The 27987-nt window shown below is 41.6% G+C and overlaps 1 protein-coding gene across 2 annotated transcripts in view; it reads right to left on the bottom strand.

The window, feature by feature from the left end:
- sec22a (SEC22 homolog A, vesicle trafficking protein) overlaps positions 1 to 27987 on the bottom strand; it is a 68612-nt gene that overhangs the window by 10308 nt on the left and 30317 nt on the right. For both annotated transcript variants that reach the window (XM_072579923.1, XM_072579922.1), the window contains 3 exons: positions 26883 to 27046; positions 25320 to 25499; positions 12195 to 12313 (listed from right to left, as the gene is read on the bottom strand). In XM_072579923.1, coding sequence (XP_072436024.1) covers positions 12195 to 12313; positions 25320 to 25499; positions 26883 to 27046 — 463 coding nt within the window. The remainder of the gene's footprint in view (positions 1 to 12194; positions 12314 to 25319; positions 25500 to 26882; positions 27047 to 27987) is intronic.

Below are 27987 nucleotides of genomic sequence, written 5' to 3'. Positions count from 1 at the left end.
GATAAGCAAAGAAAAATATTTAAAACACAGACTTATCACACCAAAAAAAATCCTGAGATATTTTTAGATTCATCATAACATAACTTTGATCTCAACTGCTGAATTCTCCACAGAATGCCACAGTTGTCAGCCACTGAAGGTAAAGCTAAAATATCACTTCTTGCCCAGAACTGGAAGCAGTTTGCTCTCCCATTTTCCCAATTTTAATCAGAAAATGCTGGAAACAGTCAGGTCAGGCAGCATGTGTAAAGAGGGAATCAAATTCTTTACAGTTCTCACCTGAAATAATGAATTTCTTAATCATTAACCTCTCACCAATGTTGGTCTGAGTCAGATAGCTGATTGTAACGATTAACACAAATATTTGTGACCACTCCAGCAATTTAACTTGGGATCTATTAATTACATCTATTACTCTGAGGATTTAAAACCCACTGTTCACAATGCAGGTCTTGCTTTAGGCTAGTAAACCTGATCCTTTCCTGTTTAAGTTGTATGCTGATGCTAGATAGTACCCCTTCTAGCATTTTAAAAACCCTCGATCAGATTCACTCTCTTCTTTCCTGCACTTTAAACAGATCTTCCCTCAGAATTTGGAACACCGGCCTTGAAATCATCTTTGACAGTCCTCTCTGAAGCCTTTCCAATGTATTAATATACTTTTGATGGCAAGATACTCAAAACAACGTACCAACCCAGCCATAACCTCATCGATTGTGTGCACCAGGTTAGAACAACTTGCTTTAAATCATAAGCCCTCAATTGATGGAGTACCACGCCCTTTCTTCCAGTTGTGTCAAGTTCGTCCAATTGGCTTCCGGATACTAAAATCTCCTGTAAAACACAGCATGATTTCTGACACCATCTCTTACCTGCCTGTTACCGCCGTTACCTCAAGTTGATTACAATTGCCAAATATTGCCTTGTTTACTCTAACAAAGCAAGTTTCTACTCATTTCTTCTGACTGCTCTCCTGCTGTGTTGTGAACAACTTTGCTATTTCACTATATGGCCATAGAATTCCTTCAGCACAGGAGGAAGCCGATCAGCCCACCAATCTTACAGTGGTTCTGTGCAACTCAGCTCGCCCCACTCTCTTGCCCTTTTCCTACAATTTTTGTGGTCAGATAATTATTTAGTTTCCTTTGGAAAACCACAGTTGAATCTGTTTCCTACTCAAGCAGTACATTCCAGTCATGTTTCCATGCTAGATAAAAAGGTTGCCTTTATGTTATCTTTGCTGCTTCTGCCTTTCATCTGCCCTACAGTCCTGGACCCTGCTGCAAATGGGAACAGTTTTTCCCTCAGGCAAAAATGAGGACTGCAGATGCTGGAAATCAGAGTCTAGATTAGAGTGGCGCAAAGCAGATCAGGCAGCATCCGAGGAGCAGGAGAAAGATGGCTGGCTGTGCTTTTCCAACACCACTCTAATCTAGACACAGTTTTTCCCATCTATAGATTTTGACTATCTATATCAAATATCCTCTCAACTTTCTCTTCACTAAAGAAGAAGCCCAGATTCCTCAATCTAACTTTGTAACTGACACCTCACGTGCTCAGAATTATTTTCATACATCATTCTAGTACCTTCTCCAATAACTTCTAATCCTTCTTAAAAGTATTCAGAATTGGGCACAGTACTCGAATTGAGACTGAAACAGATAACACACTACGAATGGTATTAGATGGTCTTGGAGAGGGTGCAGAAAAGATTTATGAGAATGGCAGCAGGGATGAAGGATTTCAGTTACACAGGAAAAAGCAGCAGTCTGGGTTGTTGCTGGTAGAGGAAAGAAAATGGAAACGTTTTTTGACAAAAATGATGTGGGGTGTAGATAGAGTAGATAGTGATAAATTGCTCTCATTGACAGAAGGGTCAACACCTAAATCACTTTGATTTAAGACAGTTGGCAAACAAATCAACAGCACCATGAGGAAAATCATTTTTATTTAGTAAGAATTGGTGATCTGGAATCCACTGCTTGGAGTGTGATAGACACAGATACAACCAGGATTGTCAAAAGGGGATTATATAAGCACCCGAAGAAAAAAGAAAACATTGCAGAGGTACAGAGGAAGGGCAAGGAAGTGGGATTAGTCAAAGTGCTCTTGCAGAGAAATGGCAAGGACACAATGGGGCTGTATGGCATTCTTCAGTATGGGCTGGACAGTGTTATCCCCTTGGGGGAGGCAATAGTCTACTGGTACTATCACTAGACTATTAACCTAGAGACTCAGGTACTCCACTCAAGGCAGACGGTGGAATTTGAATTCAATAAAAGGAAATCTGGAACTAAGAATTTTAAATGATCGTGAATCCATTGTTGAATGTTGGAAAAGCTCATCTAGTTCACTAATGTCCTTTAGGGAGGGAAAGTGTCATCCTTACCAGGTTTGACCTACAGGTGATTCTAGACTCACAACAATGTGGTTGACTCTTAACTGCCCTGTGGGCCATTAGGAATGAATGCTGACCTAGCCAGTGACACCCTCATCCTGTGAATAAATGTTTTTAAGAAGTACAGCAACCATCCTATGATTCTGTGTTATTCCCATTGTATATGAGATTGTAGAACCAATCCCTGTGGCTGGCATTTTTTTTAAGCTGGAGCACCTGAGCAAATGAGTCAGTTGTCTCCAGCTTCTCAAAACAACTGGAGATGGATATTAAATGTCATCAAGTCTCTTCACTGGTTTTCAATGAACTAAGTATCATTGCCTTCCATGCAATATAGAGTAAAGTGAGAGGGCAGCACGGTGGCACAGTGGTTAGCACTGCTGCCTCTCAGTGCCAGAGACCTAAGTTCAATTCCCGCCTCAGGCGACTGACTGTGTGAAGTTTGCACGTTCTCCCCTTGCCTGCGTGGGTTTCCTCCGGGTGCTCCGGTTTCCTCCCACAGTCCAAAGATGTGCAGGTCAGGTGAATTGGCCATGCTAAATTGCCCGTAGTGTTAGGTAAGGGGTAAATGTAGGGGTATGGGTGGGTTGCACTTCGGCAGGTCGGTGTGGACTTGTTGGGCCGAAGGGCCTATTTCCACACTGTAATCTAATCTAAATCTAATGTAATGTAATCTAATCAGCCTGAACTTTAACCTGGAAATATTGCTTCCCTTCTATTTCCAGAATTTGAGATTATGAGAAGATGGATAGAATAGGTTAACCTGTTAAAAAGTAGTAAGATGCATTGGATCCACAGGCAATTTCACCAGCAACCTCTTCTAATTGATCAAAATCCCATCTGAGTTCTAAGGGTCACTCGACCAGAAACGTTAACTCTGATTTCTCTCCACAGATCCTGCCAGACCTGCTGAACTATTCCAACAATTTCTGTTTTTCTTCCAACTGATTGTCATTCTGTATCTTGAACACTACTTCCCTTTATTCCTCGATGAGCCACAACCATTTTCTCATCTATAATCACTCCAAATCCAGACTAAAAGCCTTGTTGTTTTCTAATAGAATAATCATTCTAAATACATGACATTTGCAAGATTTAGTATTGCATGCTCTTACTAAGTGAATCTATTCAACAACTACTAATCCCCTTCGGGCCTACTGTGCAAAGGTTGCATTTAAAGCATTTAAAAAGTCAATACATTTGTTTGTATTGAATTTAATTCAGCCATTAAGTAACATTTCAGCTGCATGCTCAATCTTTTTGCTTTGCATTAAAGCCAACACATTAATGGGCAACAAATAGTCACTAGAAAAACATGGTGAACATGGAAAAAGGAATAAAGCTCTCAGAAAAAAGTCATTCGGTGGGGCTTTAATTGGGCCACCACATTCCCTTGGAATATTTTTGCATCAGCACTCGTCCTGGGCGAGATCCTGGAAGATGTGAGGATAGTGATATTGTGCCCTTATTCAAGGAGGGCTGCAAAGAAAAACCTGGGAACTATAGATCAGTAGGCCTGACATCTGTGGTAGATAAGATACTTCAGAAAATTTGGAAGGATAAGACATCAGTGCATTTGGGAAGACAGGGTTTGATTAGGAGTAGTTAACATGGTATTGTGCGTGAGAGATCATACTTCACAAATTTGTTAGAATTCTTTGATGAAATGACCAGGAAGGCGGAGGACGGCAGGGTGGTAGACGTAGTCTATATGGTGCTTAAAAATGTGTTGCTGGAAAAGCGCAGCAGGACAGCAGCATCAAAGGAACAGGAGAATCGACATTTCGGGCATAAGCCCTTCTTCAGGAATGAGCTTAAGGGATGAAGGTGAGGCCTCTGCTGAGGACTAATCTTTCATCCTCAGAGAGGGGGAGGTCTGGAGGGATCATGAAAATATGGCAGGGCTGGGAGCTAGAACCTGGTGTGGGACTGGAGCTGGGAGTTAGGTGTGGCGGGGTTAGGCATGGGGGCGGAGATTGGCGTGGGGGCGGGGACGCATGCGGCGTGGTTGTTGTGCAGGCGAGTGATGTCATTAGGGGCAGAAGTAGATGCGGTGACAGCAACTCCGGGGGCGGAAGTGGCTACGGCGAATGCAGAAACGGTGTTGTTCCCGGTGGTTGTGGACCCCGCGGAGCCCGCCAATCTGTCAGCAATGGTCTTCGTGGTGATCGTGGAGGCGGTTGTCTGGGCGGCGATCGCAGAAGCTGCATGGTCGGTGGGGGCGGAAGTGACATCATGGTTCGCGGCGGCAGTTGCTGCAGCGACTGTGTGGTTAATGGCGCCTGAGTGCTTCCGGAGGCAGATGGAAGATTCTGGAATGGTTGAGGAATCCGGAGTGTGGGGATAAGTACATGAAAGTTTTTGGTACTTACTATCTTTAATTTCCAATATGGCTGGAAGAACTGTTTGTTTAGTGTATGGATTCTTCTGTGGATGAAGAGGAGTAGAGGTCCTTTACAGGTCTGTGAGAGTGTTGTCCTGAGCTGGGGTAGGGCTGACTGTAGGGAATGTAGGTAGCGGCGCATGGCTGCAAGCGTGGAGCAGAGGATCCAGAGGGAGGTCTGTTGTTGGAGGCTTCGGATTCCTGAAGAAGGGCTTATGCCCGAAACGTCGATTCCCCTGATCCTTTGATGCTGCCTGACCTGCTGTGCTTTTCCAGCAACACATTTTTAAGCTCTGATCTCCCGCATCTGCAGTCCTCACTTTTTCGTAGTCTGTATGGTCTTTGATAAGGTTCCACATGCTAGGCTGCTCTGGAAGGCTGGATTACACAGAATCCAGAGGGAGCCAGCAAATTGGATACACAATTGGCTCGATGGTAGGAAGCAGAGGGTAATAGTGAAAGGAGGCTTGCGACGAGTGGAGTGCCTCAGGAGTCAGTGCTGGGCCCATTACCGTTTGTTATCTGTAGCAACGATTTGGAGAAGAATATACAAGGCAAAATTAGTAAGTTTGCAGATGACACTAAAATAGGCGGTAATGTAGGCAGTGAGGAACATTATCAGAAATTGCAGCAGGACCCTGATCAGCTGGGGAAGTAAGCCGAGAAATGGCAAATGGAGTTTAACATAGATAAGTGTGAGGTCTTACATTTTGGCAAGTCAAATCAAGGTAGGAGTTTTATGGTGAATGGTAAAGCCTTAAGGACAGTTTTGGAACAGAGGGACCTCGGAGTTCAGATGTGCGGTTCTCTGTAAGTGGAGTCACAGGTAGACAGGGCAGTGAAGGAGGCTTTTGGCACTTCAGTCAGGGCATTGAGTACAGACGTTAGGAAATTATGTTGCATTGTACAGGATATTGGTGAGGCCGCACTTGGGAGTATTGTGTTCAGTTTTGGTCATCTTGCTATTGGAAGGAAGTTATTAAACTGGTAAAGATGCAGAAGTTTACAAGAATGTTGCCAGGACTCAATGGTCTGAGTTATAGGGAGGGGTGGGACAAGCTAGGACTTCTTTTATTTGGAGCATAGGAGACTGAGTGGTGATCTTGTACAAGTTTATAAGATCATGAGAGACATGGATAGGGTGAATGCACTCGTCTTTTTCTTCCAGAGTTGGGGAAATCAAGGACAAGACAACATCATTTTAAGGTTAGAGGGGAAAGAATAAAAGGAAACCTGAGGGCAACTGTATTACGAGAGGGTGGTACACATATGGAATGAGCTGCCAGCGTAAGTGGTTGAGACAGGTACATTAACAATATTTGAAAGGCATTTGGACAAGTACTTGGATAGGAAAGGTTTAGCAGGATATGGGCCAAGTGATGGCAAATGGGGTTAGTGTGGATGGACATTTTGGTTGGCATGGACCAGTTTGGGTCAAAGGACCTGTCTCCGTGCTGTAGGACTCTATGAAATTGACTTGGGATCCCATGAATTTTTGGAGGATATGTGGAATGGACTGCCAGATGAAGTGGTAAATGCAGGTACATTTACAACATTTAAATGATGTTTGGACAAGTTGAGAGAGATAGGAACCAAATGGAACTTATTTAGCTTGGGAAATTTGTTCAGTATAGGCAAGTTGGACCAAAGAGTCTGTTTCCATTCTGCATGGCTATGACTCTTGATTACTTTACAGTGCTTCACTCAACTGATGAATCAGTACTCCTCCATATTAAACACCACTTGGAGGCAAGTGTACACAACATATACTGGGGGTTGTGAAATTCCAATGTCTACCACCAAGAGTAACTTGGCAGCAGTATTACTGATCAAGCTGATCCGGCGTTAAAGGACATGGCTGCTAGACAGGGTCTGCAGCAGTGGAGAGGGAACAAACAATTTGGAGAAGCGTACTTCATCTCATAGTCACCGATATGTTGCTGCAGCTGCATCTGCCCAAGATCGTGTTAACAGCAGTGACGACAACACAGTCCTTCACATCGAGTATACCCTCCATTAATGTGTGGCGCTATCACTGTCCAAAATTGGTCAGAATTCAAACAGATCTAGGAACTCACTGGATGAGTTCATGAGATGCTATGGGCCATCAGCATCCGAATTATAGCCTGCCTCAATCTGCAACCTTACAGGACAGCTAATTCCATGTTCCACCATTACTAAAACAAGCAATCAATCCTGGTTCAATGAAAAGTGCAGTGGGCACAGAAGCAGCAGCGCCAGACATACCTAAAAATGAAGTGTCAACCTGGTGAAGTCATAACGCAGGACTACTTGCGTGCCAAACAGCATAAGCAGCATGTGATAGTCATGGCTAAATCATTCCACAACCAACAGATCAGATCTAAGCTCTGCAATCCTGCCACAGCCAGTCATGAATAATGGTAGACAATGGAAGAACTCAATGGAGGAGACTGCTCTACAAACATCAAAGATGGGGAGACCAGTTCATCACAGCAAAAGGTAACTCTGAAGCACTTGCAACAAACTCAGCCAAAAGTGCTAAATGGATGATCCATCTTAGCCTGTCCCAAAGAACACCAACAGATGTTGGTGCTAGCTAATTTGATTCACTCAACATGATCTCATGAAATGATCTAAAAACACTGGGTACTACAAAAGCCCCAAAAACATTCTGGCACCAGAATGTGCTGTGCCCCTGAGCAATGCAATTCCAGAATAGCTACAACACTGGCATGTACCTGCTAATATGGAAAAATGCCCAGGAAAACATAACGTTCACAAAAAGTAGGAAAAATCCAACCTGATTTATTACCGTCCAATTAGTCTATTGTCAATCATCAGTAAAATGATGGAAGGGGTCATCAACAGTAGCACTTGCTTCACAATAACATGCTCATTGATGCTCAGTTTGGGTTCTGTCAGGGCAATAAAGCCCCTGATTTCACAGTCTTAGTTCAAACATGTATAGAAGAGATGAACTCCAGATGACTTTCCTTGATATCAAGGAACCTTACCAAAACTCAAATGGGAATCAGGAGAAAAAACACTCCACTGGTTGAAGATGCACCAAACACAACAGAAGAAAGTTGAGGTGCAATTAGTAAGTTTAGAGATGACATGAAAATTGGTGACGGCGAGGAGGATGGTCTCAGGCTACATTCTGAGATTGATCATTTGGCAAACTGGGCAGAGCAATGGCATAGGGATTTAATCCTGGTAAGTGCGAGGTAATGCACTTTGGAAGGTCTAATAACAGAAGGATATACACAATAAATGAGAGGACTAAGGAACAAAGGAACCTTGCTGCACAAGTCCATAGACCCTCAAAAGTGTCAGTACAGATACACAGGGTGGTGGTGGAGGCATACGGGATGCTTCATTAGTTGGGGCACAGAATATAGGAGCAAGGAAGTGTTAAGCCAGACAGAGAAAACCATGGACAATTCTGGTCGCCACACTATCAGAAGGATGTGACTGCACAGGAGAGAGTGCAGAGGTGGTTCCCAGGATGAAAAGACTCAAGAGGAGGCCTAGTGGTATTATCGCTGGACTATTAATCCCAGAGGTCAATAATGTTCTGGGGATCCAGCTTCAAATCCCAGCATGGCAGATGTTAGAATTTAAATCTAGTAAAAAATCTGGAATTAAGATTCTACTAATGATCATGAATCTATTACTGATTGTCAGAAAAATCCATCTGGTTCACTAATATCCTTAAGGAAGAATATCTATCATCTTTACCTGGTCTGTTTACATATGACTCCAGACTCTCATTAATGCAGTTGATTCCTAACTGCCCTCTGGGCAATTAAAGTTGGGCAATAAATGTTGGCCCAGCTAGCGACACCACGAATGAATAATAAAGAAATTTGAGGAGAGACTGGATAGGTTAAGCTTGTTTCCTTTGGGCAGATGTGTCTAAGCCCAGAAGGCACAAGTTTAAGGTGAGGAGTAAGTGCTTTAAAGGAGATCAGAGGAAAACTTTTTTTCCCCACCCAGAGTGTGATAGAAAGATGGAATGGATGTAGATAGTCAGGTAAATGTGATCAGTGTAGTTTAGTGGTTGTTGGTCAGCATGGACATGATGGGCTAAAGGGCCTGTTTCTATGGTGTATGGCTCTATGGTTATTGGGATTTTAGTCATCCCAGCTCCAGAAATTCCTCAGTGTAGTATCCAACACCCAACCATCTTCAGCTGCTTTATCGAAGACCTTCCTTCCATTCTACTGTCAGAAGTGGACGTGTTTGTTGATGATTTGGAGATGCCGGTTTTGGACTGGGGTGTACAAAGTTAAAAATCACACAGCACCAGCTTATAGTCCAACAGGTTTAATTGGAAGCACTAGCTTTTGGAGCACCGCTCCGTCATCAGGTGATTATGGATGAAGGAGCGATGAAGGACCTGATGAAGGAGCGATGCTCCGAAAGCTAGTGCTTCCAATTAAACCTGTTGGACTATAATCTGGTGTTGTGCGATTTTTAACTATGTTTGTTGATGATTGCATAATATTCAGTACAAAGTGCAACTCACCAGCTGATAATGTCAAAATGCAGCAAGACCTGGACAATATCCAGATTTTGGCTGATGAACAGCAAGTAACATTGGCAGCATACAATTGCCAGGCAATGACCATCTTCAACAAGAAAGACTCCAACCATTATCCATTCAATGGCATTATCATCACTAAATTCCCTACTGTTGAAATCCTGGAAGTTACCAATGATCAGAAACTGAACTAGGCTAGCTTTATAAATACAGTGGTTACAAGAGCAGGTTAGAGTTTAAGAAGCTTGGAAGGAGTAACTCATTTCCTGACTCAGTAAATCTTGTCCACCATAAAACACAATAGTATGACGTACATAGATATTTGTGGACAGGTTCCACCAAGGTCCCCACTTGGGTAAGCATAGCTCCATCTACATTCAAGAAGGTTGACAACATCCAGGACAAAGCTGCCCAGTTAACTGGTACTGCATCTGCAAACATTCATTACCTCCACCACTGATGCTCAGTAGCAGCAATGGGTATAAGATGCACTGCAGAAATTCATCACTGCTCCTTACACAGCACCTCCCAAATCCTCAACAAGGGCAACAGAAACAAGGAAACACCATCATCTGCAAGTTCCCCTCCAAGTCACTCATCATTCTGAATTGGAACAATACATCATTGTTCCTTCTGTGTTGCTGGTTTAACATCCTGGAAACTCCTCCCTGTCGGCATTACGGTGGAACCCACAGCAAATAATTCAAGTGGTACATTGGTTCAAGGCAGCAGCTCACCACCACTTTCTAAAGGGCAATTACAGATAAGCAGTGCCATGAATGAATTCAAATATAAGGTGGTCAAATAATGTCCACTTCAGTGCTTTCTGTTGCTGTTGAATTATTGTCCTCCCACTTCCAACCCCATCAAATGATACCCTTATCCACCCTTTTGCTGGGGACTGCCAGATTAGCACTGACAAAACCCCCTCACCTATCTGGGTGCTTAGCTCCAGCAATGAAGAAGTCTCAGCAATGGCACTCAGTCCCTGTGACATGGCTAGGACAAGAAAGCCACTGACCATTTAATTGGTCAGCATTTCTGAGAAGCCAGGCTTGCTCACAAATGTGGGTGGACATCTTGCAGCCCAACAGCTATAAAGTAAGCTTGAGGCTTACTGGTAACTCAAAAGCGACCTCTATAAAATATCATCCAGTAAAACTATGGAATTCACTTGAATGAAGTAAAGCAAATGTAAAGTCACCATAGTCCCAGTGGACCACTAGGTACATCTCTCATTAGACAGAGAGAGATGGCTGCTGGTGGTGGTTTAACCTGAGGGTCACCATGCCTCAGATAAGGGACGGGTTGAGAAGGAGTGTCCTTTCTGGTTACCCCAGCTGCGACAGAAATTGAACCCATGCTGTTGGGGTTCATTTGTATTGCAAACAAGCCCTCGGCCAACTGAGCTAAAGACCCTCTTCATTTGAGTATAACACAGTAAACTATATGCCACTACAACTGATCATCTAGTACAGTGTCACTTGGGGATGTTAACACAATTTGATCAAAAGTCAAAACAAAAACAGAAAGCTGTCAAATGACTATATTTGCTATTCAGTCTGTACATATAACACGACAGCATATACCGATGGCAACAATTCGCCTTGAGGTGTTTTTGATAAACTACTTTTCTGTTGCAGTTTAAGATGTCTGTTCCAAGTCACATTAACAGTTGCACTTTTTATAGTGTGCTATTGTAAGGCACCCAACACACACTGTGTGTATGTGTGGGTACATTGAATTTACTCTCATTTGTTTAAAGATTTTGGCTTGCCTTTAGTTAATAATGAAAGTTGCTGAATCTCATTATGCTTTGCAGTTTGTTCTGTCAGGGGCCAATAAAGATAACACTGCGGTTCTGGGGTTTGCTGAAATGACAGGATGATTAAGATTCACGCTGCATTGGGAAGCAATTAGCTCAGGCAATTCTGTGAACTAAACAATGGAAGAAAAGCCTGAAACTGTTGGAATTTGATTTGAAGAAAGCACATCCTTTCTTGGGTCTTGTTTACAATAACACTTGTCATGCAACAATAACACCTGTCATGGCATGATTCATAATCATTTGACAGTATTCGTGAGAAACCGACTATAGAGATCTCACACCTTTCTTAACAATTTAATAGATTCAGGATTGGAAGGAAATAACGGCAAGTTCATATCTCCACCCAGAAAAAGAGAGCACAATAGTCGGCTTCATTTCTCTCTATGTCTACTGCTTAAAGTCAGTCTGGGTTTGTGTCTTATACAAATAAACAGAAGTTGCCAAAAACCATAATCCAGGATCAGGAATCTTGCAATTTCTTTTCCAGTTTCTGGCAGAGTTCCTCCCTTTGAACCGAATTGTGATGATCACTTAATAATCATTGAAGTCAGTGCATTGGAATTCAACCTTTCCACTATACAAACACATGCAGATATTAATCGATTGCTTGTGCTTAATGTGATAATTGTTACGAAATTAAAGAATTTTTCTCATATCACTTTTACAATCTTCATTGTCATCCCATTCTGTGTTCAAAGCCATGAACCTGGAAAGTGGACACAGAACGTTGCTAAAGCCACAATAACTGCTTATTAACAATGACAGCAGCCCGATTCAACTAGATCTCAGATCTTCCCACACTTCATCTCAGTAGACCATTGCTTACCACCGTCCAACTGGGATTGGAAACTTTTGTACAGTGAGGAAAAATGAAGAGGATAAATTGCAACAGACTGGTGATGTGGTGTGCTGTTTCCACTAGTCCTTCTCTATTCTTTAACCATTTTGCATTCAAGATAATTTTATGCAATTAAGCTTAAATCCCATAAAGAAAAGAAACATTTTAAAATTGAGGAACTGTATTTGCAAAAAAAAATTCACAAATTGCACACCTCACCTGAAACACATTTTCCATTGCATGAAATGCACGGATTAGATTTAAAGCTGCGCACAGTAAACATAGTAAACAAGATATGATTCCCGGTAGAGTTACTGGTTCCAGCCTTTGATTTGGAGCTGTGGGAACACAAATACAAAAAGTGGTATGAAGTTAGCTGCACATTTGAATTGCTAACATAGATCATGTGCTCCCAATAGAACAAAGCACCCTGATGGCTTGCCAGATAATTGGATGCAAAACTGAACACAGAGACTAGTTATGATTTTCATTTAGTGCCAAGTTTGCTCATCAATCACACTGCAAAAAATCAAGCTCAATAACCGCAACCTTGAACGGACGAGGAATGTACCCAAGATTCCTGTCTTAAGCTCTAGCCACTGACTTCATAATGGATGCTGCCTGAACTGCTGTGCTCTTCCAGCACCACTAACCTACATAGGTTTATACTTGACTGTGATGCTTCTGTAATCCATCAGTGGTCAACTTTTACCATCTATGATGGATGTTTAATGAGGCATAGTACTCAAAAGCTAGGAGATAATGGCTACTTCAGAATAAAAAAAAATTGTTTTAATTTAAAGAAAATATACCAAGTAATTTACCATCTGTGGAGAAAGTGAGGACTGCAGATGCTGGAGATCAGAGTCGAGTATGTGGTGCTGGAAAGTCACAGTAGGTCAGGCAACATCCAAGGAGCAGAAGAATCTATGATTCAGGTATAAGCCCTTCATCAGGAATGAGGCTTGTGAGCGGGGTGCTGAGAGATAAATGGGAGGGGGTGGGGCTGGGGGAAGTAGCTGAGAATGTGATAGGTAGATGAAAGTAAGGGAGAAGATGATAGGTCAGAGAGGAGGGTGGAGCGGACAGATGGGAAAGGTGATGGACAGGACAGGAAGGCAGTACTGAGTTGGAGGTCTGGGATTGGGATAATGTGGGAGGAGGGGAAATAAGGAAACTGTTGAAATCCACATTGAATCCATGTGATTGCAGGGTCCCAAGGCAGAATATAAGGTGTTCTTCCTCCAGGCATTGGGTGGTAACAGTTCTGTGATGGAGACGGCCCAGGACCTGCATGTCCTTGATGAAATGGGAGATAGAGTTGAAGTGTTCAGCCATGGAGCAGTGGGGGTGGGTGTCCCAGAGAGGTTCTCTGAAACGATCTGCAAATAGGCATCCTGTCTCCCCGATGTAGAGGAGACCATATCGGGTGCAACGGATACAGCAGATGACATTGGTGGAGGAACAGGTAAATTTACCATCTGTTACATGTAGTCTGTTAATGTCAGTGACTGGGAACAGAAAACCTAATGACTGTTGAAGATATATTGAGAAGCTGTTCCACCTGCAGTAGAGTTGATAACTACAAGACAACTGACAAAGTAGTTTTGAAGGTGGAGGAAAACAGATGAATTTTTTTTTAAAAAGATCAGGCTATGATAATCTGGAATGTACTATCTGAAAGGATGGTGGAAGCAGATCTGCTGCATTTCAAAAAGGAATTAGATGTGTGTTAAGTTGGAAAAAATTAAAGGACTATGGAAAATAAAGCACGAGGAGCGTGTTGAATTGGACCAGTCTTTTAAATGTGTACAAAGCTTTCATTCGAGAGCTGCTGTATGCTAATGATACCATACGAACACAAAATACTGAGGAATACCTGCAGTGGCAAGCAGACAAACTCTTACACCTGTAAAGAAATTGGATTGATCAGAATCAAGCTGCTAAATGTCCAGAATTTTGTTATTTCACTGTCCAATCGTTTTCAGCTGTTTCATCAATGACCTTTCCTCCATTATAAAGGTAAGAAGCGGGGACCTTTGCTGACAAGCGTACAATGTCCAGTATCATTTGGGATGTCACCTCAGAATACTAAAGCAATCTGTGCCAACGTGCAAATACACCTGGACAACATTCAGGCTTGTGCTAACGGCAAGTCATACTTGTGTCACTTAAGTGCCAGGGAATGACTATCTCCACCAAGACAGAATCTAACCATCAGCGTTTGACATGCAATGGCATTACCATGGCTGAATCCCCCACCAACCATCTTGGGGGTAACTATTGACCAGAAACTAGACTCATCATATAAACAGGAGTAGCTATAAAGCAGGACAATAGAGCCTATAAGGCATGCACTTTCTCAGTTGTCAAGGTGTCTCTGACAATATCTTCCAAGCCCACTGCTTGAAACTCAACCTGGAACTCCATATGGAGTTGGACCCTGTATACCAACCACCTCAACCAACCGGGATACCTAAATAGCAAGTGGGACAGAACACCAATGCTTCCCTGGAGGTGCACTGATGATATTATCTAGTGTAGTGATGAAACATCTGCAAACAAACTTAGCAGCTCAGCAAACAAGTCAACAACTTATTTAACACTCCATCAATACCAACATCTGGTGAATAATTCCTCGTCTCTTGCCTTCAGTTTTAAACAGCTTCTTCCTCCCTTCCCCTTTGGTTACTCCACGGGCTGTTCCTCTTTCAGTGCTGCTCCATGTTCATCTTATAAATGCCATTCCTGACTCCACAGAGAAAGATGGTGCTATCCCTCAACCCTTCCTTGAGCCTCAATTACTCAGCTTACTCTTACGTTCTCCCAGTCCACTTTCTCAGTTACTTATTGAGGCCCTTTCCCCAGTGCCGATCTCTTCATTCCCCCAGTTTCAAGGTCCTCTACCCATTGCCAAGACTGGATCATTTCAAACTACCCCTCATTGAGTGCCAAAATGCACAATTCCTCACTCTCCAGCTGGCTCCTGAATATTGTGGTCCAGTGCAGACCTGTGGTGACAAGGGAGCCCCTTATCACTTTTCCAGGGAGAGTGTGGGACCTGGCATTGGAATCAGCAGCTGCAACATTGGTGACGTAGGCCCAGCGATGAAAGATGGCGCTTGAGGAGTGACAACTTCATTGTTGGTTGGGTTTGACGCTGACTGTGCTGAAGCAGTGGTGGAAGGGCGTCATGGCAACATCGACAAGGTGGGTCCAGCGGCTAGAGATGTGACTATAACTGTGGTGGGTCCGCAAAGGTGGTGGCGAGGTGGTAGCGGAGGAGAATCAGCACAGCAGCAAAAGATGGTGCCTGAAGACTGGCGACTTCAACATTGGTTGGGTCCAGTGTAGGCGGCGGTGGAAGAGGGATGGTGGTGGAGATGTCGTTGATGAGCTGGCTCTGCACTGATGGGCTATATCTTTTTTTTTCTTATTCTTAAAAATATTCAAAATGGTGCCAGACTGACAACAGGAGAAACATCTTTTCACTGTATTTTTCAATTTTTCTCACTGTAAAATACATATCATAATAAAATCATTCATTCATTCAACACCCAATTGGAGAATTTGATAGCCACATCCAGGAGCTTCAATTTTTGTCAGCTTGAAATAACCCTTAGGGTTTTATCGAAATACTTCCTGGTCAGTAACTACTAGGAAATAATGTTTCTAACAAATCTCAATATCTTCTCCTTTTCTCACGATTAACAGCTTTATACATCCATCTTCAGGCAAGAACTCAGCAGACCTACCCTGAACTAAAACTGCAACTGAAAGGTTTCACTAAGTTGTGGGCGTTCCTTCTGAAACTTAAAAGATGCCCAGCTTCTTCTAATGGAAAACCTAATGCACGCTGTGCTCTTCATGAGCCCTCTCAATGTAAATACAAACTCATTAACTCTTGCAGGCGATCTCCCTCAAATTGTTTTAAAGTAAGTCACCATGGCTACAGAAATACTTACATTTAACTCCTTCAAATACACAGAATACCCCGCATACTACTAGCTCAGAACTCAAAAATCCAAATTCAAAAAAGTGCCATATATGCAATCTCACATTTCAGAGTGACTGGAATTGTTTACACCTGGATATCATTCTGACTCCTAAATCAGCCTCAACACGTTTGACCAAGATAATTCTGATCCAACTAATCTATATGCTCATGGTTCAAATGAGGTTTTGATATGCTTGGTGAATCAGGACATCGCACTTCTTTTTTGCACGATATAACAAAAAGATGCGGGAAAGAAGAATTTTATAGTTTCAAAGTCCAAAACACTAAAGCAGATAACAGATTCAGTGGAATCTGAAGGTCAATCTTGAATCACTGAACACCGAGTGTATCTAAAGTTACTGAAGCTTTTAAAAAGTGGTAAAATGATTCATAGAAAGGGGTCAGGGATAATGTAATTGTCTTCACTCCTAGTTGGGGTCACTGTCATACAGGGCTTCATGAAATTTGCTATAGTATAAGTCCACGCAAAATAAACTTGTTTAGGATACAGCTCTACTTACTCCATTTAAAAATACCTGAAAGTGACATGTCAGTTTTATTATTTCTGGCACCTCTGGACTTTCAGATATATTAGAATGGGTCATCTGTAATGTAATGTTGACTTTAGCATGATGAACATGTACAGGAACATAGCAGGGACAACAAAATAACAAAATATGACAAAGCATATTTCACTCTGCCCCATTCTCTGCAATGGTGGGGTTGGCAGCATTTGTCTTCTGATCTAAGGGCCCTACTATTCACGGATACCAGGCAGCAGATTAGGCCACACCCACGTCATCTCATACAACTTCAACGTTCAGTGCAATGGCAGCTTCGTTGTTTCTCTGTGGGGGAGTTGTTTGGGGCTGGGCCCTGCACCACCCCAAATCCATGGCTGGCTCTGGTGCTGATGGCGTACAGGCTTCAGTGTCATCGGTGGAGTTCAGAGCCAGGATTACAGCAACAGTGCCTGGAGGAGCGTTAGCGATGACATAGGCGGGCCTGAAATTGAGACCCCATAGTCCGTACCTGAGACGGGGAGCCTGTTACGGAGACTGCAGCCAATGTCAAACAGCGAACAGAGTAGCAGAGGGTAACAAAAGGAGAGATAGATTAAATCTATTACACTAAAATCTTGCATTATATTCAGTATTTCAAGATGGTGCTGGAGAAAGACAACATTTTGCGTGCAACAAAACACTTTTCACTATATTTTTACATACATGTGACAATAAATCTAAATCTCACCTCCTTTGCTGTTAACATTATCCATCCAAGATTTCTTGGACCTGTGCAGGCACCAATCAATACAGATTTTCACAATAGCATTGATTCTACTGCAGTTCTCTCTCAATCCCTGTCAAAATGCTCTGCGTTAATGCAGGCTCTCACACCGAGGCCCAGCAAAGCTAGAAAATTTCACTCATTAAACAGAATCAAACGCCATTCAAGATTAGGTTACCAACTGTTAGAGAGTGACAGAAATCAAAAACAGCTCAAAATTACAAACTCCTAACACTTGATAACTGAGAGATTGAAGCTCTCCCTCACAGCGTTAAACAGTCAGAGCGCAATTCACAGAACATTTCCAGCAACTGTTTTCCCCTACTTAAAACAGCCAAGTTGGAGTTGTTTTTTCAATGATTGTACTTAGAATCCAAGTGGCATTCCAGACCAAATAATAGAGGATAGATTTAAACAATTCTTTTTACCCATTCCTCCATTCAAGCAAAGCAAGCAATTTCCACTACTAGCCATGAGTATTCATCATTTTGAGACTGAGAGCCATCAATTTACTGCTACTTTTTCAGTTATGAGAGTACAAGTTTAATGCCCAATGCAGGTGATTAACTCTCAATCTATATTTACTGATGGTTATATTTGTTTGCACAAGCTGAGGGTTAGCTAAGATTTTCCTTTCCAGACAAAACAAAATACATCGGGGGGTCACTGCCCTTTCCAGCTGAAGTTATTCTTCCAGATATTTAATAGGCACAATTCAAAAGTTAACTTTTTAAACTGGAGAGTATAAAATGCCCTGCAAGTCCTGTTAAAACGCTTCCTAAAATCCTAAAATATAGAGGGAGGGAGCTGGGGGACTGAAATGTCGACTTTCCTGCTCCTCAGATGCTGTCTGACCTGCTGTGTTTTTCCAGCTTCACATCTCTTGACCATAGGATCTGACATCTGGATAGGCCCAGAACTTGACATCAAAATAATTCATACAAAGTCTAGACCTTCAAACTCATTCATCTCAAGTCAAATGAAACTCAAGTTAAGTTGACATATTTTAAAAGATCTTCAGGTGACCAGACTCTACTTCTTGAATTTCCTCACTAGGTTTCTCAGCCACTCACTTTCCTTTGTGTCTGCACTTCTCAAAACTTGCCTCTACGGCCAACCTTTTGGTCAATTATTTGAATGCTATTTTATATGATTCAGTGCCAAATTTTGTAATGTAACACTCTCATGATATAATTTGCAATTAAATGCATATGTGATGCAGCAAAACACCCCAAGGCACTTCACAGACACACTGTTGACAAAATCTGATTCCACACACGAAATAGCAAGTTTTGAGAAAATTTGTAGCTCAGGTTGAGGTTCTGGATGTAAGCTTGCTCACTGAGCTGGAAGGTTCGTTTTCAGACATTTCATCACCATACTAGGTAACATCTTTAGTGAGCCTCTGAATTAAGCACTGGTAGTGCAGCCTACTTTCTATTTATATGTCTGAGTTTTTTTGAATTGGTGATGTCATTTCTTGTGGTGACATCATTTCCTATGGTGATGTCATTTCCAGTTCTTTTTTCTCAGGGGACGGTAAATCAGATCCAATTCAATGTGTTTGTTGATAGAGTTTGGTTAGAACGTCATGTTTCTAGGAATTCTCGTGCGTGTCTCAGTTTGGCTTGTCCTAGGATGGATGTGTTGCCCAGTCGAAATGGTGTCCTTCCTCATCCGTATGTAAGGATACTAGTGAGAGTGAGTCATGTCTTTTTTGTGGCTAGTTGATGTTCATGTATCCTGGTGGCTAGTCTTCTGCCTGTTTGGTTACAGTTCCTGCAAGGTATTTTGTAGATAATATTAGTTTTGCTTGTTGTCTGTATAGGGTCTATAAAACAGCAGCTAATGAACTTGAGTGTGTTGGTGGGTTTGTGGGCTATCATGATGAAAAGAGGTTTGAGTAGCCTGGCAGTCATTTCTGAGATGTCTTTGATGTAGGGGAGAGTGGCTAGGGTTTCTGGGCACGTTTTGCCTGCCTGTTTGGATTTGTTGCTCAGAAATCGGTGGATTGTGTTCATTGAGTACCTTTTTTTTTAATACACGGTATTGGAGGTTTTCCCCTGCTTTACGTAGTTCCTATGTGATGCAGTGTGTGGTGGCTTGTTGAAATAATATTCTGATGCAGCTTTGTTTGTAGATGTTGGGATGATTGCTTCGGTGGTATAATATTTAGTCCGTATGTGTTGTTTTCCTGTAGACGTTGGTTTAATGTTCCCCATTGGCTGTTTGTTCTACTGTGACATCTAGGAATGGCAGTTTGCCAGTAAGAGTATTATTAATGGTCTTGAAGGTTTCCTCTATTTTGTTTCATTTAGTGATGATAAAGGTGTCATCCACGTAGGTGACCCAACGTTTGGGTTGGATGGTTGGCAGGGCTGTTTGTTCGAGTCTCTGCGTTACTGCCTCTGCAATCAACAAACACATTGACTTGGATCCTATTTACCACCTCCTGAGAAAAAGAACAGGAAATGATATCACCACAGGGAATGACATCACTAACCCAAGGAAATTCAGACATATAAATAGAAAGCAGGCTACACCACCAGTGCTTCATCCAGAGGCTCACTGATCATATTACCTAGTATGGTGATGAAACGTCTGAAAACGAACCTTCCAGCTCAGCGAGCAAACCTACATCCACTAAATATAAATCTCTAATTTGTTATTGTTGAAAGTCTCAGTTTCAAGTAGGTAAAAGCAAACAAACAGTATCCTTCATTTGAATTTTTTCATTGGCAGTCCACTCAAAAAACATAACTCACAAAGTAAGGAAAGCATGAATCTCACCGCTCAATAGTCATTAGCTGCTCTTAGTTGGTACGTTGCAGTGTACAACCTTGGAGATTGATAGAAATACCTTTCATTTGTAGTTGCCTATTCTTGACAGTGTAAGTTAACATTAGAAATTCAGAGACAAGTACTTAACGTGAAAGAAGTTTGTAGTTCTGTATATTCTCGTATATGTTAAATTAACAACTGCATTAAAATAATATTAGAAATGATCATTTAAGGTTTTATAATGATCCGAGACCAATAACTTCTAAAAGGACATTTGAAATTCCACTTAAAAGCCAAAAGATGACAAGCTAATTTTACCTTCTAAAACTTTCAACGTACAGAAGGCTGAAAACACTACTTAAATAAACACTTGTGGGCAACTTTTAGTTTAAATCATTAAACAGAATACTCCTTATCTCTGTTATTGTAACTGAAAACAGACTTGACAGATATACTGAACTGTCCTTTAAGCGGATATTCAATTCTCTTGGAATTCATTCAAGTGATTCCAAACACACGAAGATTTATTTCTGATCTTCATCTTTGTTAATCTGGACACTTTTAATCTTAGGACCGTCATTCATTCATTCAGGTTTTTCCCTGGAAAGTCTATTTCTAGCACAGGCTTGGTAAATCTTCCAGCCTCCTTTCAATTCCTGAAATTGGCCTTTTCAATCCGAGTGGTGAACCACAACTTAGTGCATATAACTTTTCTCCTTCACCTGGAACCTGGCAGACGAACCTGCCTAACTCAGGAACATTTCTCTCTCAAAGCCATCTCCATGGCAATGTGAATGCAATAGACCATACATGAAAACATCTTTCCTCACTTAGGGGTTTTGCCCAAAACGTCGATTTTCCTACTCCTCAGATGCTGCCTGACCCATTGTGCATTTCCAGCACCACTCGAATCTTGACTCTAATCTCCAACATCTGCAGTACCCACTTCTGCCTATGAAAACAGAAATGCTGATTGAGATCCTGACTCTTTTTTTTGAATCTTGGAAATAGGTACTCAGTTTAATGCGCAACTATTTAGAATCTAGCATTCTCAACACTTTTCTGGGACTTTGGAGACGATCAGTCTCTCCATTGTTAGCACTTGGGCTGCTGTCTTTGCCTCCAAGTGTAAACACCATGAACCTTCTCAGTAAGAATATCTGCACCGCCTTCAATCTCTAACAACCAACCAACCAGATTTGCCGTCAGGCAGCTTTCAGAAGAGGTCACATACCCACTTCATCTTACTTTAATAGTATAGTTGCAAAACTCATAATTGCAAGTGACACAAATAGGGTTTCAGCTTGCATTATTTCTTTATCTAATACAATACCAGTAAAATATTGGTATATCCACAGTATAGAATTTTGATGCCAATTACATCCAGTCATTAGTGACTGCAGTGTCAGGGGTGCAAAGCCGGACAACCAGAACAACAAATCTTTGGAGTTCTTTGTCATGAATATAGACCTGCAAAACAGGCTTCAAAAATTAGCCTTACTTTGAAAAATAAAACATTTGCTTAGAGGGCATATTACTGAAGTTTACAGAATGATAAGTGGATTAGATCTGTATAGTTAGATGTGTTTTTTTAAAATTGATTTGTGGAATGTGAGCATCGCTGGCTGGCCAACATTTATTTCCCATACCTAGTTGCCCTTCGAGGTGGTGGTGGTGAGCTGCCTTCTCGAACAGCTGCAGTATACCTGCTGTGGATTGACCCACAATGCCCTTAGGGAGGGAATTCCAGGATTTTGACCCAGCAACAGTGAAGGAACAGCGATATATTTCCAAGCCAGGATGGTAAGTGGCTTGGACGGAAACTTGAAGGTGGGGGTGTGTCCACGTATTTGTTTTTGTCCTTCTATATGGAAGTGGTTGTGGGTTTGGAAGGTGCTGTCTGAGGACCTTTGGTGAATTTCTGCAGTGCATCTTGTAAATAGTACACACTGCTGCTACTAAGCATTGGTGGTGGAGGGAGTGGATGCTTCTGAATGTCATGCCAATCAATCGGGGTGCTTTTACATGGATGGTGTCAAGCTTCTCGAGTGTTGTTGGAGCTGCACCCATCCAGAAAAGTGGGGAGAATTCCATCACACTCCTGACTTGTGCCTTATGGACAGTGGACAGGCTTTGGGGATCAGAAGGTGAGTTACCTGACACAGGAGTCCGAGTCTCTGAGCTGCTCTTGTAACCAGTGTTTATGTGGTGAGTTCAGCTGAGTTTCTGGTCCTATATCTATCACCCCTCAATTTAAAACTATGTCCACTCATGCTAGCCATCACCATCAGAGGGAAAGGACTCTCACTGTCCAACTTATCTAACTCTCTGATTACCTTGTATGTTTCAATTAAGTCACCTCTCAACCTTCTCTCTAATGAAAACAGCCTCAAATCCCTCAGCCTTTCCTCGTAAGAACTTCCTTCCATACCAGGCAACATCCGAGTAAATCTCCTCTGAACCCCTTCCAAAGCTTCCACACCCTTCCTTTAATGCGGTGACCAGAACTATATGCAATACTCCAAATGTGGCCACACCAGAGTTTTGTATAGCTGCAACATGATCTCATAGTTCCAAAACTCAATCCCCCTACCAATAAAAGCTAACACACCAAATGTGTGGATTTTGTCTTCTCAATAAGCCGATCAATCTGGGTGGCAACTTTCAATGATCTATGCACGCGGGCACTGAGATCTCTCTGCTCATCCACACTACCAAGAATCTTACCATTAGCACAGTATTCTGCATCCCTGTTACTCCTTCCAAAGCAAATCACCTCACATTTGTCTGAGTTAAACTCCATTTGCCACCTCTCAGCCCAGCTCTGCATTTATGTCCCTCTGTAACTTGCAACATCCTTTGGCATTATCCACAACTCTACTAACTGTAGTGTCATCTGCAAATTTACTAACCCATCCTTCTATGCCCTCAGCCAGGTCATTTATATAAATGACAAGCAACAGTAGACCCAAAACAGATCCTTACGGTACCCCACTAGTAACTGAACTCCAGGATGAATATTTCCCATCAACCACCACCTTTCTTCTTCCAGCAAGCCAATTTCTGATCCAAACCACTAAATCACCCTCAATCCCATGCCTCCATATTTTGTGCAATAGTCTAGTGTGGGGAACCTTATTAAACGTCTTACTGAGATCCATATACACCCCATCAACCGCTTTTCTGTCATCCACCTATTTGGTCACCTACTCAAAGAAGTCAATACGGTTTGTGAGGCATGACCTACCCTTCACAAAACCATGTTGACTATTCTAATCAACTTATTTATCTCCAGATGATTATAAATCCTCTAACAACCCTTTCCAACACTTTACCCATAACTGAAGTAAGGCTCACAGGTCTATAATTTCCAAGGTTGTTTCTACTCCCCTTCTTGAACAAAGGAGCAACATTTGCTATCCTCCGGTCTTCTGGCACTACTCCTATAAACAATGATGACATAAAGATCAAAGTCAAAGGCTCGGCAATCTCCTCCCTGGTGCCCCAGAGAATCCTAGGATAAATCCCATCCAACCCAAGGGATTTATCTATTTTTACACCTCATGTACCTCAATCCCATCTAGTCTAGCAGCCTGTATCTCAGTATTCTCCTCAACCACATTGTCTTTTTTGAGTGTGAATACTGATGGTTTCCTAGCCTGAACCACCTTCTTTTCACCACAGATGCCCAATCCATCTGCACTTTCATCCCCAAGAAGATCAGAGTTGTTGCTGCTTCTTTCTCAGATGAACACTTTCTACCGATTATCATCTAACTTTGCCTGGCTGAAAGATCCTCACATTTAATATATCCTCCTCACCACCTCATTGCTATGGGTTAGGTGGTGGTCCTTTCGCTTTTCTATGCGCACTTTTGAATTTATGCAACAGGGATAATGCACTGGACTTGCAGGGACACATGATGGTGACTTTTTCTTAGGGTGTGGCGATCCTACAATAGTGGACAATAGGGAACCCATATTGAAAGGACCTGAATGGGAAAGGACAAATAGTTGGGTGAAATGGAGCACACCCAAAAGGTCTGTCATTGTGAGAATGAACAGAATGTTCACCAATCTAATTTCAGGGTAGTACAAGCAGTAACCCAGCAAGTTCACCCAGACCCTACCAGCTGGACCAAGTCTGGAGAATTCATTATGCCTAATGAATAGTGACTGGCTTATAGATTGCTCTTTGTGAAGCAATCCAGTTTCATTCCTCTACTCAATCCCTTTAGCCCTTCCAAGTTTATTTCCTTCAAATGCCCACCTCCCTTACTTTTGAAATCACCGATTGTGTCCACTTCCACCATACCTGAGAGCAGTAAGTTCCAGATCATTACCTCTCGCAATTCCTCTTCAATCTGTTGCTCAAAACCATGTATCTGTTTGTCCTAGTTTCAAGTAACGGGAACAGCTTTTTTACTTCGCCTAGTTTGTCCAAACCTGTCACCTCAATCCTATTTCTTAAAGGAGGAAAACATCAGCTTCTCCAATCTATCGTTGTAACTAAAATTCCCCTTACTCTTGAATTATTTGAGTAAATCCCTTCTGCAGCCTCTCAAGGATATTCAAATCCGTTCTGAGGAAGGGTCACTGGACCCGAAACGTTAACTCTGATTTCTCTCCATAAATGCTATCAGACCTGCTGAGCTTTTCCAACTTTTCTGATTTCCATGTTTGGCATTTCTTTTGGTTTTAATTTAAACTCAGGTATTTGAGAGCCTTATAAAGGGAGAGAGGTTAAGGCAGAGCCCACAGAAGGGGAGTATGGAGGGACCGAATGAACTCTGGCATTGGAATGGTGAGGCCGGCAGGTTTAAAAGGCATGAGAAAGACCAAATTCTGAGCCAAGGGAGCAACACTGCTTTACATTAATATAGCATATTTAAAATAGTAAATAATTCTGAAACATTTTTCAGAAAGCAACAAGCAAAAATTTAGCACCAAACTACAAAGGGGTCTTGGGGAAGGTGACCAAAAATTTCAGCAAAATTATAGACTTTAAGGAGCACCTGAAAGATAGTCAATGGTGTTAGTAACTAGGGATCTGGGGAGATTTTTGTCTTATCATACTTTTATTTAGTATCTTGGGGGGTTCCATTAAATATGCCACATGAAGATGAATTGTTGTTGTTGAATGATAGCTCAATCATCAGCCATTAAGAGAGGAAACAAAAGAAATCGGTAGTTGGTCTCAAGGGACGAGAACCTAATGCTTCTAACATGATGCTGCAGTCCAAATATTAATGAAACTTAGAAAAAATAAAATTTCCTCACCTATTCCCTTGGAAGGGGTGGAATGTGCATGCACATTACCATTCACTGTTCCAACATCTAGCATAGTTAGCTGATGAGACGGCCTCAACTTGATCTCCGTCTGCATGTCAGCAAGATTTATCTTTGTTGATAGAGACCGAGGGTTATTGTATCTCTGCTTGGTCTTCTGGATAAAATTATCTAGGGATTTAACGTAGACAAAATTAAGACATGAAAATCATTCTCTCTTTTAACTAGTAGAACATAAGACCTTTACATTAATTAAAAAAAAAGATTCTTGGAGTGAAAGAGAATGCCATTCAGCCATTAATTCCACATTGGGCCCACATACAGCAATTCACTTAGTCCCCCCTTCCCCACTCTATCAGACCATTATTCTCAAAAGTTCATCCGATTTCCTTTGAAACTATTCACTGTGTACACTTCCACGATCTGTGCAGTGAATTCAAGGTCATGCAAGAAAGACGATATTTAGTGCATAGTAAGTCAGAGACCAAGGTAATGTTCCAGTGGCTTGGGTTCAAATCCCACCACGGCAGATGGGGAATTTGAATTGAATTAAAATAAAATCTGAATTGAAAGTTTAATGATGACCGTGAAACTGCTGTCAATAAAATAAAAACTCTGGTTCTCTAACTTCCTTTAGGGAAGGAAGCTGCTGCTCGATCCAGAGTTGAGGTGAGAGTTATTGCCCTTGACACCAATGTTGCATAGACCACAACAGTAGGTCAAATGTTGTCAGTTATTAAAGAAATACAACAGGCAAAGTTACCAATCAAAATACTGATGCTGTCGGTCTGAAATGATTGACAAAGCACTGGGTGTAAACAGTCCCTAAATAACAGAATGATTAGAATCCTTCAACAGCACCTTCCAAACCCACAACCTGTATTACCTAGGACAAAGATAGCAGATGCATGGGAACACCACCACTTGCAAGCTCCCCTTCAAGCCACAGAACATCCAACTTGGAAATATGTCACCATTCCATATATGTCGCTGGACAGAAGCTCTGGAACTTCCTGACTGCATATCGGGTGTACCTATGTCACATGGACTGTAGAAATTCAGGCGGCAAATCATGACCACGTTTACAAGGTTAGTCGCAGCGCGGTTAGTAAATGGAAGGCTAGCCAGTGCCACCCACAACCCTTAAACTAGTTTTTAAAACTCAGCATAATTTTTGATTTATTGCCAAGATTCAAAACTTGCACATGCCGGATAACACAAACTTTCCTGCTCGTTATTCTAGTTTAACCAATCTATCAAATTGAGGACAATTATACAACTGGCCCCCTTGTTATAATTTCATTTGTACCAGAATTGCTATACAAGAGAAAGATGTGACTTATGCATCTGAATTCACAGGACCAAAATGAAAATTTATATTCAATGTAATAAAATTAATAAACAGAATTTTTAAAATATATCTGCTTTTCCCTTCTCAATATGTAATTAATACTTTGCATGTTTTCCTCTCCATAAATTTCCACTTTAGAAGACAAACTATCATTGCTTTCATTGTCATATAACAATTTACAGAAAAGAAATATGCAAGCTCACCAAATTCTATGAAGGAGTATGGCCTGACAGCAATATTTATCCTCATCGTGTCATATAACGTTATAAATTCTCGTTGCAGTTCATCCAAGAAACAGAAAGCGAGGACATTTGGATAATTCTCAGAGCAGATCATCATATACCCCAGTCCCAATGAGCTTATAAAACTAAGGAGAAGAAAAAAAGTTATTAACATATCATACAAAAAATAATGGAACATGTACTGTAACAAAACGGTTCATAAATACTAGCACAGAATGTACATTATTAAAATTAGTCTATTGTACAATTCAAAATATATTAAATGCACTTGCCTCTATTAAATAGAAAAATTTAAAAACACTTTTTAAGTCGTACTCCAAATTTGACAGAGTATATAAATTTAGCTACCACTCAGGTTCACAGAATGTGGCAGTACAACAGTAGCAGGATTGCACCAGCATGAACAGGTCTCCTGCACAAGTTACAATACTTTGAGGGTTTTCAAAAGAACTCTATGCTCTATTCAGGTGCTTCACTTTTCTAGCCTTTTTAAAATTATTCATTCATTGGATGAGGGGGTCAATGGATCAAAGGTAAAACCACCATTAGTCAGGCAAGGGGAGTGGTTGAGAAAGAGAATTGGGTAACCTTCTTGGGTAACCTCAACAGGTGCAGGAATTGAACCCATGCTGTTGGCATTACTTTACATTGCAAACCAGCTGTCCAGTCAGTTAGCTCAACTAACTGGATAGGCCAGATTTTACAATCCATCTCCAAATGTTCCAGAAAAGGTAATGGTGAGCTGCCCTTCTTGAACTGCTGCAGACCACAGAGTAGTGTCACGATGCTGTTGGGAATAAGTTCTAGGAATTTGAGCCAGCAGTATAATTCCAAGTCAGGATTCTTTGAGATGATCATAAAATGTGTGCCTTACTTGCACTGTCTCACCAATGGAAACATGTTTTTAGACATTGACTTCAGTGTATTCTTTTGTATCTTGAAGGCCTATAGCAGGTCATCCTTCAACTTTCCCAGTACCAATGAAAATCCTTGATTTTAAATTTGTCTCTTTCTAACAGTAACATCCTCGTAAATCTATGCTAAACCATTTCCAAACCTTTTACAT

This window comes from Chiloscyllium punctatum, chromosome 10 (genome assembly GCF_047496795.1).
Source record: "Chiloscyllium punctatum isolate Juve2018m chromosome 10, sChiPun1.3, whole genome shotgun sequence".
NCBI classification, from domain to species: Eukaryota; Metazoa; Chordata; class Chondrichthyes; order Orectolobiformes; family Hemiscylliidae; genus Chiloscyllium; species Chiloscyllium punctatum.
Note: the sequence above shows the minus strand (reverse complement) of the source record. Positions and strands in the feature narration are given on the sequence as shown.